This window comes from Gymnoscopelus microlampas, assembly GCF_963454915.1.
Source record: "Gymnoscopelus microlampas genome assembly, chromosome: 1".
Classification (NCBI taxonomy): domain Eukaryota; kingdom Metazoa; phylum Chordata; class Actinopteri; order Myctophiformes; family Myctophidae; genus Gymnoscopelus; species Gymnoscopelus microlampas.
Window position 1 is genome coordinate 8,122,559 of NC_139962.1, and position 18,983 is coordinate 8,141,541.

The 18,983-nt window shown below is 41.2% G+C and overlaps 1 protein-coding gene across 2 annotated transcripts in view; it reads right to left on the reverse strand.

Annotated features, from left to right (window-relative positions):
• Positions 1-1,535: 1,535 nt before the first annotated feature.
• apip (APAF1 interacting protein) overlaps positions 1,536-18,983 on the reverse strand; it is a 35,206-nt gene continuing 17,758 nt past the window's right edge. The window contains exons 6-9 of one of the 2 annotated variants that reach the window (XM_084061427.1): positions 7,413-7,548; positions 4,763-4,930; positions 2,138-2,226; positions 1,536-1,642 (exon numbers count right to left, since the gene is read on the reverse strand). In XM_084061427.1, coding sequence (XP_083917553.1) covers positions 1,632-1,642; positions 2,138-2,226; positions 4,763-4,930; positions 7,413-7,548 — 404 coding nt within the window. In that variant the 3' untranslated portion in view covers positions 1,536-1,631. Of the gene's footprint in view, positions 2,227-4,762; positions 4,931-7,412; positions 7,549-18,983 lie in introns of both variants that reach the window. The other variant, XM_084061426.1, reaches the window with a different exon arrangement.

Here is an 18,983-nt window from a genome sequence, read left to right on the forward strand (position 1 = left end):
GAAGTGTTTTTTTGTGAGATCTGACGTTCATAGTGACAGAAAACTATGCAATGTGATTGTCTTGAATGCGCCCCACCGGAAATCTCGCTAGACGAGATTAAAATGAACATTTTCTACTGTACCATCATAGCAAAGGTAAGAACACCGTGGTCCAAAATTCCCCTTTAAAAGAGAATTCCGCACTACGTTTTTCTTACCTTTTAAATGATATTATCATGTCCTAGGACCAGTGGTACAGTAGAACAAAATCATAACTCCATCCCGAGTCCACCACAGCTAAAAACCCGAGCATACAGTTCATGCGCTGGATCGCATATTTTTATCGCAATTTTATATATATGTTTTTGTTCATATCTGACGTTCATATACACATAAAACTGTCCACAGTGTTTGTTTTAGATGTGGCCCTCCGGAAGACACGCACAAAAAAAAAACTCGGGACAAAAACACTGTGGAGTTTTATGTCAATATGAATGTCAGATATGAACAAAAAAAGATATATATATAAAATCGCGATAAAAATATGCTATCCAGCGCATGGACCGTACGCTCGGGTTTTCAGCCACCTAGGATATCTCCTCTCCAAGTGAAGAAGCAGCGGCTCTACACCTAACTTCTCACCTCATCTCTGAGGGAGATTTTGGCCGCTTGTATCCGTGATTTCATTCTTTCATGAACCCACACTTCATGACCACAAGTGAGAGTAGGAAGGAAGATTGAATCTCAGCGTCTCTTAAAATAAAAACCTGTCGCTAGTTTCAAATCATAATATCATATAAAAAGGTAAGAAAAACGTTGTCCGGAATTCTCCTTTAACATTCGGTGGAAACTGCACATCTACGAGCTAATAACAGACCAAGCACAGACCCCTGAGGAACACCGGTGAAAGATGGATGTAGGGTTTAATTGGTGAACTAGGTTTAAAGTGTGTAAAAAAAGATGGAGATATGATTTGTCACTCTCCAAGTTCAACCCATTCAATCCGGGAACACATCTGTGTCACTTTATTTTTATTATGGCTATTCAAAAAAAGCAGATCTACAAGCTCATAGCGCGGCACTCGCGCTATGAGCTGCCGCGCTATGAGCTTGTAGATCTGCTATTTTTTGAAAAAAAAAAAAGTGAAAATGTGTGCAAATCTTTATATATATATATTTTTAAAGGGAACATTTGTAACTCACATATTTGCTTCTTGGGGGGATCCCTGGAAGTTGCTGGAACAAAATATTTTACAAAAAAGGTTTGCTTTAAAATATATAAATATATATATATATATATATATTTATTTATTTATTTTTCAAAGATTTGCATAAATCTTCCACGATTAAAAAATAAATATCAGATCTACAAGCTCATAGCATGGCACTTGGGGCCGCACTATGCACTTGTAGATCTGCTATTTTTCAAATAGCCAAAGAAATCTTAAAATAACAAAGATCAACTTCACACGGGTCAGTCACAAACGATGGGTTATTTCAAATCAAGAGTCGTAGGGATGAAATCTGCTCTTACGCTGTAATTCCTTTCATTTAGTCTCCTGATCCATTGACCCACAATGACACTTTGTTTGTGTATTTCTGCTCTAAATGTCTGTGAGCTGTGAGGTGAAGATTGAAGTGAAGGTTGTAGGTTCACACGATGCCTTGCTCTTCTAGAGCAGTGGTTTTCAACCTTTTTCATGCCAAGGACCCCTAAATTGATATACATTTAGCCGCGGACCACCATTTGAAAATGTTTTGTGCCAGGGACCGCCAGAAGCAAAGATATCAGTACATTTTCGCTTAAAAAATATATAAATATTCAAAGATATGCACACTTTTTCAAGGTTTTTCAAAAATAGCGGATCTACAAGCTCATAGCGCGGCACTCGGTGCCGCGCTATGAGCTTGTATATCTGCTATTTTTGAATAGCCAAAGCTAAGTGGTTAAAATGATTCTGACGCTATTAACAAATTTTGCTGGGGACCCCCTGGTACTCCCTCAAGGACCACTGGTGGTCCCCGGACCACTGGTTGAAAACCACTGTTCTAGAGGGACGGCAGGAGATTGAAGTGAAGGTTGTGGGTTCACACGATGCCTTGCTCTACTAGAGGAACGGCAGGAGATTGAAGTGAAGGTTGTAGGTTTCACACGATGCCTTGCTCTTCTAGAGGGACGGCAGAGGGATCCAACCCGCACTGCTTCATCTGGACGGCCAGGTCAAACAGGTAGTCGTAGCACTCACACCTGCAACAACACGACGGTGGTTGGTACTTTATATTGTTGCCGCCGGGCAGAAAGCTCAATATTTCAACTTTCATTCACTGCCAATGACAACTTTGACGACTTGTTGTGTTTTTCTCCACTAGATGGTGCTCTTTGGTTAGCCTGGTAAACCCTCCCTCCGGAAATCTCATTTTCATTTGATTTCAGGAAGGAGTCTGGCCTGAAGGCTTGTCTGGGCGTTTCTAGCCCGTTCACCAAATGGACGAGCCTATCAGCGTCGTCGCTCATCGTTCTGTGATTGACAGCGACAGTTGGCCAATCAGGTGGCGAGTTCGAGTGAGCCCGAATGAAGCCGAGTGCAGCCTGAGTGCAGCCGACAAAAGACGAACGGCAGCCATTGTTGTTGTCCGAGTGTCTTCACTTCTTATTTTCGTTTTTAAAACGGTCTCAAACTTCTTTTTTGAGGCACGGAATTTACTATTAAGATATCGTTTGGATAGAATTTAGTTGTTTAACTTCATATATGTGGTCAATTAATCATGACAGAGCCTATTTAAAAATATAGATTTAGAGAACCGGCAGGGGCGGGCAGTGCCACGCATGTATCCCAATAAGGCAGCCTATTTTGGGCATGGCCGTCTCAAAAGTCCCGTTGTGTCACATTAGTCTGGAGGTGGTAAAAATGAACTGCTGATTGGCTGAAGGGGAAAAACGATCATTGGCTGAAGGGGTTGTCAGTCAACGGTATTACTCCCGCCCAACTCCAGCCCACAGCCAATATTGCAGAATGGGCGATCAGGCCAGACTCACTCCTGAAATCAAATGAAGATGAGATTTCTGGAGGGAGGGTTTACCAGGCTACGCTTTGCTTACACATGAGTGACCATTTCATTCCCAGATGCACACAGAAACGGGGGATCACGTGATCCCAAGATTTACTGCTCCATCACTTCCTGGTTAAAGTATTTGGGAAATCACCTGTATCTCGCCTCCTGTGTTTTTTATGTATTTTTGACGAGACATGCTACTTTCAACGGCCTATAACAAGCTAACGGGGGGGGTCGTGATGACATTTTCTCTTCTTTCGCGGAAGCACAGTGAAAGCCTCTGTAAATGGTTAATTGAGTGTGTGCACTCTTCACAATAAAGACGCTCTTGGTTACAGTGTCGGCCCTGAGATTGGCCGGTCAGGGTTCGATTCCCCGGCCAGGTCACACCGAAGGCTATACAAATGGGACCCAATGTCCCAGCATCAAGGGTTAGATTGGGGGGGTAAGTCTCTGACATACCAGCGTCATGTCCAGGGGGTGTACTTGTACATCAAGCTGCCTCACGCTATAGAAACAGGAGATAGGCTCCTGCCCTATGGCAGTGGTTCTCAACCTGGGTGTCACGACCCCCAGGGGGGTCGCCAAATAATTTGGGGGGGTCGCCAGATTTTTTGGTGAATTTGAAAAAAAAAAAAGTTTTTTTTTCTTCTTTTTTTTACAAAATATTTTTTTATGTTATCATTAATTCATGTTTTATCATTTAATTTACTCAATTTACCCAATTTTTGCAAAAATATTTTGATAATAAACAATTATCAAATAACTATTATAATTAAATAACCTTGGCGCGCGCGAACGGGACCGCGCGCGTGCACGCGGGAAATAATATCATTATTTTGGGGGTCGCGGCCTGAAAAGGTTGAGAACCCCTGCCCTATGGGCCTCATGGGTCTGCAACGCTTATTTACTTATTCAATTATCGCTCATTTTGGTCGATCAATATTTCGTTAGCCTCATAGTAGGGGTGTCACGATTCACTTACCTCACGATTCGATTCAAAATGGATTCCTAGGGTGCCGATTTGATTAAAATTGCGATTCTGCGATTAATTGATATTCGATTCGATTCTGCGATTTATTGCGATTTTCTACCCCAAATCACTTTGCTTTAATTATACTAGAACATTTTAAAACAATTCTGAACAATATAAACCATGAAAAGTTGAATCATACACTTCAATGCAGCCAGATCATGTCAGTCAGTCTTTCTGACATTGATTTCAGACAAAGTGCCAGTGAAAAGGGTACTAACTTATAAAAAATAAAAAATATATATATTTTTTTTTAAATCAAAAAAAAAAAATCGATTTTGAAATCGCGGCATTAAGAATCGTGATTTATTCATGAATCGATTTTTTTTTGACAGGCCTACCTCATAGCATAATTGCCTAACTCATATTTTTTCAGGTTTTCAGGAGAGACAACAAAAAAACACTTTTTGCCAAGTCAAGTCTGCCCAAGTCAAAAAGTTGACTTAAAAGCATTTTCTGCCTAAGTAATTGTTGGTATGTACCAAGCATTCTGATTGGCTTAGGACATAGGCAATAAGGCACAATGATGCAGCAATGTTAGGAGAGTAGAGTTGGGCAAAAATGTCAATTTCACCATAAAGTGAGTTAGGCAATTATGCTACGAGTCTAACAAGTTTAGATTTCAATCAATTTAGGTGACACTCCTGTCTCAGGGAGCCAATGGGACGGAGCAGGAGAAAAGGTGAACGATGCTCACATGGTCTTGGCTTTCTGCCACGACTCTCCCCACACGTAGACCCCGTGTCGACGGACCAGGACCGCACAGGATTCTGGGTACTGCTCCATGGCCAGCGCCATGCGCTCCTTCAGGTCGCGCTCCTCCGGCGTGTTCTCCACGATGGGGACCACCAGCGTGTCATCGTACCTGAAACAAGCCCCCCCAGAACCCAGAGGTTGCATTGAAGTGCATTGGACATGCTGGCCATTCATAGGTACTGCAGCTTAACCCATTAAGACCGGGAACGCATCTCGGTCATTTTAGATTTCTTTGGGCTGTTCAAAAATAGCAGATCTACAGGCTCCGAGTGCCGCGCTACGAGCTCGTACATCTGCAATTTTTTTTAAATCATGAAAACGTGTGCAAATCTTTGAATATGTATTTTTTAAAGCGAACATTTGTAAAATGTTTTGTTTTTCCAGGGACCCCCCAGAATCAAAGATTTGAGTTACAAATGTTCGCTTTCAAAAATATATATTCAAAGTTTTGCACACATTTTCAAGATTCTTTTCAAAAAATGCAAAAATGCAGATCTACAAGCTCATAGCGCACTATGAGCTTGTAGATCTGCTATTTTTGTAAAGTGGTTACACAGATGCGTTCCCGGTCTTAATGGGTTAACACATTAAGACCCGAGGCCGATTCTACGAATGCCTTCTAAACCAGTAGCATTTGGCTGCGGACCCCCATCTGAAAATGTTTTGCGCCAGGGACCCCCAGAAGAGAAGAAGGGTTCCAAACATTTTCTGTATTTTCGCCTCAAACAATAATATTTCTAACGCGATCCTCCATTGCAGAGTGATCGCCCATCGAAACCGGCTCGTTTCCACCACGTTAAAAATAAATCATTATTCAACTGCGATATGCTAGTGGTCCAGAGCTCAGAAAAGACTAAGAACCACTGATCCATTCCTTTCCCATGGCTGCCCTTATTTTGTTCTCTTAACCTTCCATATCAAACTCATGTTAACTGATTCATTGCAACATATGTATGAGCAAGCACATGCGATTGATATGGGCACATTTCCTACTAATGATGACTCAACCAGGTAAACAGGTACAGTTTCCTTTGAAATTCTAACTCCAATTTCTGTGGAAGTTCTTCACATCCGACTTCCAAGTAACTGACAACATTGATGCGTCATCATACATCATACTGTTTCTCAACTAGTGGTCGATAAAATAAAATATAATACAAATCTTCACTTTCCTACATTACTAAATGCATGGTCAGGGTCCACACCTTCAGACCACGCGTGGTCCACGGACCACCAGTTGAAAACCAATGGTTTATGGCACTTAACGCATAGTTAAAAAAAAAAAAAAAGTTAATAGCCAACACTAAAATTGTAAATGACACATGCTTTCCTGGCTTTAATGGGTTAATGAAAGAAAAATATAAATTAAAACCATTACATAATGCATTAGTACAAATACCAATAACCTGCCAAAATCATGCACTGTAATGTGGCTTTTCTGCAATGCACAGTCATGAGGCCTCGTCTGTTTAGAGGTAGAATTTCACACATTGCACAAAATCATAACTTACTTTCATCTACTTTCACCCTGGCATCCTATTTTGGGCATGTCATTAAAAAAATAACACCAGTGTGAAGTGAGCGGTGCTATTTAAAAACAACAGTGGTCATCACAGTGATGGAAGCTCACTTTTAAAAAAAAGTAATTTTGTTGAAGTGAGTGGTGCTATTTATGAGCCAATCACAGTACTGAGCAAAGGGTCTGAATACCAATCAGCCAATCACAGTACAGCGAAAGATACATTTTCACGACGGAAAGAAAAACTTTCGCTACGGATGGGTCCCAGACCCACTTATAGGAGCGGCTACACCGCTCAAAAAAGAAAACGTAAAATAAAAACAACCTTTTCAAAAGGTTGTGGAAAATAGTACGAAAAAAAAGACGAATGCCCATCTACAAGCTCATAACGATATTGCATCGCCACATGTTATGAGCTTGTAGATCGGGTATTTTTTCTACTTATGAGAGTGTTGGACAACACTCTCATAAGTTGGAAACAACGGTGGGTTCCAAGGTAAAAATATTGTGAACGATTGGGACACAGAACAAGTCAAATGCTGTAATGTCAAACTGACACGTCGGCCGGGCCTCTAATGAAGATTATTTTCAAACACAGCATTTATTTTTATAAGAGGGTTTAATTAGGACCCATCCGTGGTGAAAGTTTTTCTTTCCGTCGTGAAAATTTGTCTTTCGCTGTGACGCCATGCTGTGCAGGACGTGCTGTGATTGGCTAGCGAGACGCATGATGAAATTAATAATAATGTAAAAAATGTAAGCACGTCACTTCGCAGGACGTGCTGTGATTGGCTACCGAGATGCATGATGAAATTAATAACTCATAAATATCACCGCTCACTTCACACTGGGTGTGATTTTTGAGCGGTGTAGCCGCCCCTATAAGTGGGTTTGGGACCCATCCGTAGCTTAAGGTTTTCTTTCCGTTGTGAAAATGTGTCTTCCGCTGTACTGTGATCGGCTGATTGGTATTCAGACCCTTTGCTCAGTACTGTGATTGGCTAGTGAGACGCATTTAATAGCATGACGAAATTAATAACTCAAATTTAACTGTGAGCAGGTTGACACATACCTGTAGTTGGAGCCAGAGGTTCCTTTACGGATCCCCTTGATCATCTCCTGGTGAGTGATGCTGAACTCCCTCCCAGGGTACAGCAGCGTGGCCATGACCGCAGCCTTGGAGTGGGTGTGGATCACCGCCCCGGCACCTGAACCAAAGATATTCAATTATTAACCCTTTAAGGCCGGGAAGGGAGCGCATCTGTGTCATTTTAAGATGTCTTTGGCTATTCAAAAATAGCAGATCTACAAGCTCATAGCGCGGCACCGAGTGCCACGCTATGAGCTTGTAGATCTGCTATTTTTTTTTGAAAAATCCTGAACATTTGTGCAAATTTTTATACATTTTTTAACTCAAATCTTTGGTTCTGGGGGTCCCTGGAACAAAATATTTTTAGATGGGAGGGGGTCCGCGGTCAAATACATATTATTTTGGGGGTCCTTGACAAGTTTGAAAACCATTGATAATATAGCAACATAAGTAAAAAAAAAAAATGTTTAAAACAATTCAAACTTTCGGAAAAAAAGTACTTTAGGATTTAGAAGACATTTGTAAAATCCCCAAAAGCAAAGATTTGAGTTAAAAACTTTAGCTTTAAAAAAGTATATATATATTCAAACTAAAGATTTGCACACATTTTCACAATTTTTCAAAAAAATAGCAGATCTACAAGCTCATAGCGCGGCACTCAGTGCCGCTCTATGAGCTTGTAGAAAGAGAGCTTGTAGAAACATGAACAATATTCATACTAGAGTTACTGTCACTGATGATTTATATGAGCAATTCAACATATTACTCTACAACAGTGGGACACAACCTTCTTGCCCTGATCACATTGACAAAAAAACAATCTTTGCCAGAACAGCCACAACAACCACCCAGCCTGCCCTAACAATCCAATATAGCCTTAAATTAGTGGTTAACAATGTAAAATGAGCAGTTTCAGTTATTAAGTATTTAAATAGCCATAGATAAAGACTCTCGTAGATGTATTTTATCGATTTTGAAATCCTTTATCTCTATGAGAGTCTTATCTACCACCCCCCCAGATTGACCTGGAATGTCAGCTCCAAAGCCCGTACTTCTCCGAACATGTGCAAATTCTAAATATAAGGTGCTTACCCGCTTGCCCCAAATGTTAACTCGGTGTCTGTTGTGTTTGTGTAATGTATTAATCCATATTTTTCAATAAAGAAGTGTTTTGCCTCCCGTCTGTGGTCGAACGCCATTTTCCCCCTCGTTTACTTCCTGTTTACATTGAGTGTAATTCCGGATTTCACCGGATGCGCACCGTCACCACTGCCCATTGAGAACTTCCGACAGAATTGGCCACAGACGGGATTAAAACACTTCTTTATTGAAAGATATGGACTAATACATTGCACACACACGCCTTACACCGAGTTAACATTTGGGGCAAGCAGGTAAGCACCTTATATTTAGCATTTGTACATGTTTGGAGAAGTACGGTCTTTGGAGCTGACATTCCAGGGCAATCTGGGGGGGTGGTAGGTAGATAAGACTCTTGTAGAGATAAAACATGTTAAAATCAATAAAATACATCTACGAGAGTCTTTATCTAAGGCTATATTAGATAAAGAGAGAGAGAGAGAGAGAATGAACAGTACAAATATTTTTTGTCCACAAATACCTACTGTATCTATCTCAAATGAATACGGATCACTGATTGTCTGCGCTTCTCTGTGTGCATCTGCTCTCCTCGTTGATTGGACAATGGACATGTGAGTGTGTGCGCCCGGCAGGGCTAGGTTTCGATTGGACATATACTTCGTTGCGCGCTGTATCGCGTACCGAAAATAGCCGATCTACAAGCTCACAACGCGTCGCGCTGGGACACGTTGTGAGCTTGTAGATCGGCTATAATTCTGTGCGTGACACAGCGCTCAATTTGGTATACTCAAGCTTTACTGGAGATGCGCCGTTTCGAGAGTAAGAAAGGGGCAATTCTCTTAGTCTTGAATGCTGCCTTCGAGTAGGGCATTTGCGTTTTTTTTCACCATTTATTTTTCACCATAATAAATGCTGCATTTGTGGTCTGGAGAGGGCACCTTTTTTACCAACGGGTAAAAGGGCAGGGGCTCAAGCCCCCTTTCATGTCTATGTGTGCATGTGCATGTAACAGAGCATTTGTATAGTGCAGTATTGATACTTTTACTTAACCCATTAAAGGGGCTACACCATGAATTTCATTTTTTTTTAGGTTTTTAGTATTTTTTGGGCTCCCCAGTGTCTCTTGTACCCAAAAAAATATTTTTTTCTAACATTCAGTCATTCATGCTCATTTCATGGATTTCCTGAATGGGCGTGTCTGAACAGGCCATTTCAGAATGGCAGGGCAAGTGATGTCACTTGCCCTGATTTTGCATTGATGATGGCCAGACAGAATTGCTCAGTAGCTCCCCCCTGCCCAATAGGACGTTTTGGTATTGCAGCTGAAAAAGCTTGGAATGACAGACAGTCAGATTGTGAGAAAAAATATCTGGATGTTTTTTAGGCTTACAACCTGTTTAAATCGTATTAGGGGGCAATATTTATATATAATATATTTTTTTTAAATTCATGGTGTAGCCCCTTTAAGTATATCTGCTATTTTTAGATTTGAGCTAAAAAGCATTATTTTACACTTTGGGCTATTCAAAAATAGCAGATATACAAGCTCATAGTGCGGCACCGAGTGCCGCGCTACGAGCTTGTAGATCTGCTATTTTTGAAAATTCGTGAAAATGTGTGCAAATCTTTGAATATATATATTTTTAAAGCTAACATTTTTAACTCAAATCTTTGCTTCTGGGGGTCCCTGGAACAACATATTTTGATGGGGGTCCGCGGCCAAATACATATCATTTTGACATGAAAAAGATTGAGCACCACTGATATAGAAACATGCGTTTTTCAGAAAACTGTTGGGATTTAGGAGACATGTATCGGCTGTAATCGGCTTCAGGTCTCAATGGGTTAACTAAAAAAAAAAAAAAGAGGACTTTTCCCACCACTGCATATTTGATAGTACCATGTCCCGATCTGAGGTGCCGGTGGAAGGCAGATTTGGCTGATCTGCGTTTGTACCACGGCTGGGTTTCTCTCGCCTCAGGCAGCAGCAGTGATCCATGCACACCGAGTGGCAGCGTTTCAAATGGAGAATAACAGCTGTGACGTGTTGCCACAACACCAGCACAGCAGAGCACACACCACTTTCAGCTCATCCACCTGTCTTTTCTCTGTCGCTGCACTTCACCCCAGAAGACTCCAAGTTGTTCCCAAACACAAGACATCATCCAGCCTGAGTTACACTCCGTCATACGCCAATGTCACGTATTGTACTGACAACAGCAGCGCTACACCTCACAATGCGTTGCGAATAGGGATCCACGATGAATCGGTCATCGCATCGGTATCGGCCAATGTTGGCCTTAAAATGCAATATCGGTATCGAACCAAAATAATTGGTTTTAGCCAATATTTTAGCCAATATTTTATAATATAATTGTGTTTGAATGTGAGGAGGTAACCAGTTTTACATACTTAGGAAGCATAATCGCGGTGGACGGAGGAACGGATGAGGATGTCAGTGCTAGAATAGGCAAAGCCAGGACCACATTCAACATATTAAATAAAATCTGGAAAGCAAAAGGCATTTCACGCAAGACCAAACTGCAAATCTTCAACTCAAACGTCAAATCCACCCTACTCTACAGTTCAGAAACCTGGAAGATAACAACCACCATACTCAACAAAATACAGACATTCCTCAACCGCTGCCTCCGACGCCTCCTAGGAATATACTGGCCCAACACCATCTCCAATGTCAACCTGTGGGACCTCACTAGACAGGACACAATAGGAACACAAATCGGGAGGAGGAAATGGAATTGGATAGGTTACACACTGCGAAGACACAATAAATCAATTACAAAACAGGCGCTAACATGGAACCCGCAAGGCAAGAGGAAGAGAGGAAGGCCTAGAGGCCCTAGAGCCACCTGGAGAAGAACCACAGAGCAGCAGATGAAGGCGCAAGGGCTGTCATGGCAACAACTAGAGCGGAGGGCACAAGACCGAAGGGGATGGAGGAGTTTCATCAATGGCCTATGTTCCTCAGGGAATTTAAAGGCCTAAGTAAGTAAAAGTAAGTTTGAATGTGAAGCTGAAAAAGCCTTTTTGTGGAGATTGAATGATGAGTGTTTTCGGGGAAAGCTTTCAAAAGGGTCAACAAGTTGGAAAACAAACAAAAATAAAAACATACAACATTCAAACTGTTTATGTTAGAATATGGGCTAACTGTTAGCCCTTAGTTTTGGAATAAAGAGGCATTGCTTTTTAAAATGCATATGTTTATATGCCTTTTTATATACATTTCGGCCATTTGAAAATATAATATAATATTTTGATATTAGCAGATCTACAAGCTGTTAGCTCACAATGCGTCGCATCGCGACGCATTGTGAGCTTGTAGATCTGCTAATATCAAAATATTTTTTATACATTTGAATACTTCTGCATATTACGTACTTTTTAGAAAATTTTGATACCAATACTTTTGTGCTTTTACTCAAGTACATTTTTTATTCTGGACTTTTACTTGTAACAAAGTATGTCTACATTGCAGTATTGATACTTTTGATTAAAGTTATACTAGGTAACTTTTTCAACAAAACTAAAGTTAAATCTTTTGTGAGTGGCAAATGTTTCACAACACCCACTCCATGAATTTCACCCCCGAAAGCCTTTTCTATTATAATTTCTATTGAAAAGGTGGCTCGGTGAGCCTTTCCCGCGAAAATGACGTCGGAAAACTGCATGGGGTTTCCTGTTTGGCCAGGAACTAACCGCACCGGTTTCCTGTTTGGCCAGGAACTACCGCGGTAATAACAAAAAGGAATCTCGCGCCGTTTTTAAGAAGATTTGAAGATCGAAAACCAACAGAAAAAGGAAACACAGCTCACGGTAACTAAAGCTCCACTGGCTAAGTGAAACGATCCACAGATAGTATAAAACAATTAAAAGAACACTTTTTGAAACGCTTCCTTCTTCCGGTGAAAACAAATGGAATTCTGGGTAACGCAGTAATAATCGAACGGCCTGCAGTGACGGTAATGACCAGCAGAGGCTGCTAAAAATCGTTATTTGTGGACCTGCATTGTACTACTTTAAGTCAAATATTGTACTTTTTCCACCACTGCCCTATGTTTTGGGAAACACTTGAATAGATAATACTGTATGCATAAGACTCTGACACACATATGTCGGTGATGACATCACCTAGAAGTCACCTCCTCTCGCCAAAGGGAGGTCACTGGGGTTTAGAACAATATGCACTACAAGTCAACTCAGTTCATGTGTGAGATGACAGGTTTGGGAGAGAAAGGTTCAGGGCAGGTTAAGCCGCTCTCTCCAGTGTCTTAAGCTCCAGCGTCTTAACCCTAGAAATGCGTGGCACAGGGATTAAAGCAAAAACAAATCTCACGATTGAACATCTTTGTGAGACTAAATCTGTGATGATGTGTGAGACAGCGTGGAAGGTGCCCTACCTGCCACACTATAGTGCCATTTCCTTTTAACATTTTTCACAATATGTAAAATGATGCATATTGTGAGAAATTAGAGATTGAGGCTTAAACCTTTCCTTTTTGAAATACCACAGACCAGTGGAATGTAATGGAAGATGCTTCTAAAGATCTATTCTACTGCTTGTTTGACCTATACTAACACTCTTTAATCTTATATAAATGACAGAAACAAGTCATGGCGACTGAATACTTTAAATCAGGGGTCTTCAACGGGGGGTCCGGGAACCCTAGGGGGTCCTCAGAGCTACTACAGGGGGTCCGCCAAATCTTTGTGTGATATGATTTTTTTTTTACCTCAACCACTTGAACCCTACCATCCTTTTTCTGAGGAGAACTTTAGCCAAAAATAGCCGATCTACAAGCTCACAACGCCTCGCGCTGCGAGGCGTTGTGGGCTTGTAGATCGGCTATTTTTGGCAAAGAGGTATAGGTGTAGAGGGAAAAAAGAGCAGACCAAGTAAACAAAAAAAGTCTAATCTGAAGCACAATTTTATACAATATGGTGGGGGTCCCTGCTTCATCTCTCTCTCAACTAGGGGGTCCTTGGCCTGAAAACGTTGAAGACCCCTGCTTTAAATCGTGATGGCAGAAAGGCGCCGGTAGAAAACAAATAAAAAGAAAAGCTTTCTGTGGACAAGCTCAGAGCTTGTAGATCTGCTATTTTTTCCCAGTGCGAGAAACAAAGCGCAACCAAGTATAAATCAGGCTTGACACGCCTATTGTTCAGAGGTAGGTTACTGGGGTTTAAGATAATATTTAGAAATCAACTCAGAGTCATTTGTGGGACGACAGGTTGTGCAGGGTGACGGGTTCTTTCTGTGCCACTTGACCTTTTGACAAGGCTGTGACACACCTCCCATTGCCAAGGTAGGTTAACCCATTAACCCTTTAAGACCGGGAACACATCTGTGTCATTTTAAGATGTCTTTGGCTCTATAAAAATAGCAGATATACAAGCTCATAGCGCTACGAGCTTGTAGATCTGCTATTTATTTATTTTTATCGTGAAAATGTGTGCAAATCTTTAGTTTGAATATATATATACTTTTTTAAGGTGAAAGTTTTGAACTCAAATCTTTGCTTCTGGGGATTTTACAAATGTCTTCTAAATCCTAACAGTTTTTTTTTCCTAAAGTTTTTTTTTTTGTTTGCTATATTTTATATATAGCAAGCTTACATTGTGTTCTTGCCACATATCAGCAAGTCTCAGCTTTCAATTACCTTCACCTACAGAATCTCATTTACTTGGCTTGCAATATTATTGTTTTTTTCCAAGCACTTGGAAAAAAGGAGCAGTTGTATTATGTTTGCCCCACCCCCTCCCCCCCGATCCTGCAATGTAATGTGATTGGTTAAAAAAAAAACATACTCGTCACTAGGGTTGTCCGATATTGGCTTTTTTACCGATAACCGATATACCGATATTGTCCAACTCTTAATTACCGATACCGATATCAACCGATACCGATATATGCGGGGATTATTGTGATTAGGGTAAGCTCAAATTTCATATCACACACACCATATACAGTAAGAACTCCTGTAACTTATTTATAAAGCAAAAAAAAAAAAAAAAAAAAAAATTCAAAAACCGATACCGATATTTTCCCGATATCAATTTTTATGCTAATATCGGCCGATAATATCGGGAGGCCTATAATATCGGACATCCCTACTCGTCACAGTAAAAAGCTACGATGACTAAAACTATGACTAAATATATATTGAAAATGTTGTCAACAAATAAAAACTAGACTAAAATGTTAGTGAGGGACCAGTGGAGAAGAGATCCAGTAATTTTAGGTTTGGTTGTGCTCGGGTGTTGTGCTCTGAAAATAGCAGATCTACAAGCTCACAGCGTGTTGTACTGCGACGCGTTGTGAGCTTGTAGATCGGCTATTTTCACCATGCAACCAAGTGTAAAATCAGCCATTACGACGCCATCAAGGCACCGCCAACATACGTTTTAGTCGACTAAATCCACTGCCGATTTAAGTCAACAAAAATCTTATGATAAAAAGACTAAAACAGAATGAAAACTTCCCGTCAAAATCAACACTGCTGGATAAGAGACAGTTGGAATATGCTGTGAAAAGTACTGTTGGACTTTATACACTAATGTTTGATACGGTTTTGCCCTATTTTCTTCAACTCGTCAAGGATTCTCTTTGTTTTTGGAATTCTTCATTTTCACAGTGAATGAATGGGACAAAAACCTTTAAATTCTCCATGAATTCGCAGCTTCACGGGGTGAGTAATTGATAGTGAAGTCATTTTTGGGGGCGAAGCGTTCCTTTAATGAGATCCCTATGGTTCATGCATTTCTTGTACAACCTTGTGTGTATGCAAATGCAGTCCCCATGAATAACAAACGCTCTCTGTCGGGTGGAAAACTGTTACTTTTCAGACATTGAAAAAAAGATATAATAACCTGTGTTCCAACGGATCCAATGAAGTTATTATTTAGTCACAAGCTCTTGTTAATACTTGTAAAAACCCACACACAAGTAAAAACTTTCATTTAACTCATTCACTGCCAGACTTGTTTCTGGCTGTGGGGGGGGGGGGGGGGGGGGCAGCACCATTTGGTGGAAAACCACTGAAAACGAAAAAGTGGTCATTGGCAGTCTGGGCCTTTGGAGAAGGATAAGTCGACCTCGTCAGTGAATGAGATAAAATAAGGGCGCTGGGGTGATGCAGTCACTACCCACCAGTGTTGATTGTGACAGCACATTTTGATTTAGTTTTAGTCATAGTCTTTTGAATAAAATTTCATTTAGTTTTAGTCATATTTTAGACATCTGAAATGTTTTAGTTTTTGTCTAGTTTTAGTCGACTAAATCTACAGTTGATTTAGTCGACTAAAATGTATTTTGGCGGTGCCTTGATGGCGTCCTAATGGCTGATTTTACACTTGGTTGCATGCTGAAATGGACGATCTACATGCTCACAGCGCGCCGCAGAGCGACACGTTGTGAGCTTGTAGATCTGCTATTTTCAGAGCGCAACGCCCGAGCGCAACCAAACATAAAATGACTTGTCTTTTAGTTCTACTGGATCTCTTTTCCACTAGTCCCTCACTAACATTTGAGCCTGTCACCGGGGAATGTTGGGTGGGAGGAGTAGGACAAAGGCCCTTCGTCCTCCCGGTGGGGGCTCCTCACCGGTAGGTCAGTAGGTGAGAGCAGCAGTGACAACACAGACGTGTGTGTGGGGAGGAATTCATTGTAATAACGACTAAATTGGGGCGTTAAAAAATGGGGGTAAAAATAAAATACAAAAATTGCCCATCAACAAGCTCACAACGTGTCACGTGGCAACACGTTGTGAGCTTGCAGATCGGTTAGTTTAGCTACTTGTGTGTAACACTGTAGCACGACTAAGTAGGGCATTAGAAAAGAAAAAAAAAACATTCAAGTTGAAATATGGAGATATGAGGTTTCTGCCAGACACACACAACATACTGCAGCAGGCTGGCTTCAGAAAGGTCTGGGACGTTTTTCAACCAATTAAGAATTGAAAGTGATATGTGTGTTAACAACAAACACAAGCAGAACCTGCTTCCTTTTGTTTTTCAGCCCTGTGGGACGTCTGGAAAAAGAAGGGTGGTGATGCTGTGCGTGTGCGTGTGTGTGTGTGTGTGTGGTTTTTTAGAACAAGAAAAAATGTGCAATCTATGAATATATATATTTTCTTTTTTTAAAGCCAACATTTGTAACTCAAACCTTTGCTTCTATATTTTAAGATGGGGGTCCGCAGCCAAATCTAACAATATTTTATAAATCCTAACGGTATGTTTGCTATATCAGCGGTGCTCCAACTTTTTCACGTCAAGGACAAAAGCATCAAGAGCAGCAGATCTACAAGCTCGAAACGCGGCGCGAAGCGCCGCGTTTCGAGCTTGTAGATCTGCTGATCTTGATGCTTTTGAATCCCGAAAAGTAACAGTTTTGGACATCATTTGGACGATACATACAAGCTCACAGAGCACTGTGCATACAGAGTACAATTCAGGCTTCGGGGTTAAAAAAAAAATGGCAAGATGTTAATGTCCTCCCAAGGATAGTAATACATTATTGTTTACACGGACAATTGTTTACCCCCTCCCCCCCCCCCCCCCCATGCGTGTAATGAGCCGATCTCCATGAGGAAGGAGGTCACAGAGAATTTTCCATGGTTTTTCAACAAAAGGTACAGTAAATTCGCCACTTTCGCCGGCAAGGGGACGGTAGACGGAGGAATTCATTAATTCCCTGGCAGTGAATGAGTTAAGAAAATAGGAAGTAGATATTTCAGTATGTTCTATGCACGGGTTCCTGGCATGAAAGCGTCTTTGTAAGAAAAATATCGGAGGCAGAGGGTCAATGTGAAGTGTTTACGTGTTCACATGAATGAACGTTTTTTTTCTTTTGTCTGAGCGCCCAGCTGATAAGAGCACAGGCTTTTACCATGCCTTTCATGAGCCATTAGTTGAGAGCTCTACCATCTTTCAGCCCAGAACACTATTTAGGATGAAAGAAACATACTGTGTAAAACCTTCAAGTGGATGAAGATGGAAGATGGACAAAATCCACCGGAAACTAAAACGTACAAGCATTGCCGCAGATGAAGAATTCTCTCTCTGATGTAATGGGCAACATCCTCTAAACCAGGGGTCTTCAACGTTTTCAGGCCAAGGACCGCCTAGCTGAGAGAGAGAGATGAAGCAGGGACCCCCTACTCTATATTGTATACCATTGTGTTTCAGTTCAACTTTTGCTGCTCTTTTTTCCCTCTACACACCTATAACTCTTAACCAAAAATAGCAGATCTACAAGCCCACAACGCCTCGCAGCGCGAGGCGTTGTGAGCTTGTAGATCTGCTATTTTTGGCTAAAGTTCTCCTCAGAAAAGGGATGCTAGGGTTCAAGTGGTTAATGTAAAAAATATATATATATCACACAAAGATTTGGGGGACCCCCTGTAGTAACTCTGAGGACCCCCTAGGGGTCCCGGACCCCCTGTTGAAGACCCCTGCTCTAAACACTCAGAAATACAGTGGCTGCAAATGGATGGAGATGGCATGTGATGCAGGGCTGTCAGTTTCCTCTATGATCTCATTTGAATTTCAATGATTTATCATTTTTTTTGATTCTCCTATAATTCCACAAAGCTCTGTGTGGTGAGACCAAAATCTCCTCTGCCCGGTTCTCCGCAACTGATCTTCTTTTGCACACAGCCATTGACCATTACCATGTGCACGGAACAGCGAAGGCCATTTTTCTGTCCAAAAACTGTCGCCATGGTTACGGCTGCCCAGCTGTGGGATGGCCCGCGACCTATGGGATGATGAATCAAACTGCGCATGCGTCTTGCGCCAGTCCCCCGACGGGTATGGACTAGTAATGTATAATGATATAAAACAATGTATAGTTGTACAATAATAAACACACAAATGCACACATACAAATGCTATAATAACAGGCTAAACAAAATAGTGAAACCGACTACATTAGTTAAGGGTTATGGCTTTAATTAGGCTACAACTTCTTACTGCTCTTATTTAATGTCTGTGTGTTCCTGCCTAGTGCCTGTTTTTGCTTCAGTGTACAACGGTGTCTGGCAGGGAACACAGCTGACCTACAAGCCCACACCGTGTTGCAAAACAACACAAATGTGGACTCAAATTAAAAAAATAAAATTGTGTGTGTGTGTGTGTGTGTGTGTGTGTGTGTGTGTGTGTGTGTGTGTGTGTGTGTGTGTGTGTGTGTGTGTGTGTGTGTGTGTGTGTGTGTGTGTGTGTGTGTGTGTGTGTGTGTGTGTGTGTGTCCAACTGAACGTGTTATGTAGATGTCAAGTACTTCCCAGTAGCCCCTCATGAAACAGACTTCTACTTCTCTCCAAAACCAAAAGGACAATTTTATTTTCCATCCTGAATGGCAGCAGGCCATTTTGTTAGGCTAGATATTTGTTTTGTCTTTAGTTTGCAAAACAAAACGTGAAGCAAAACTACATT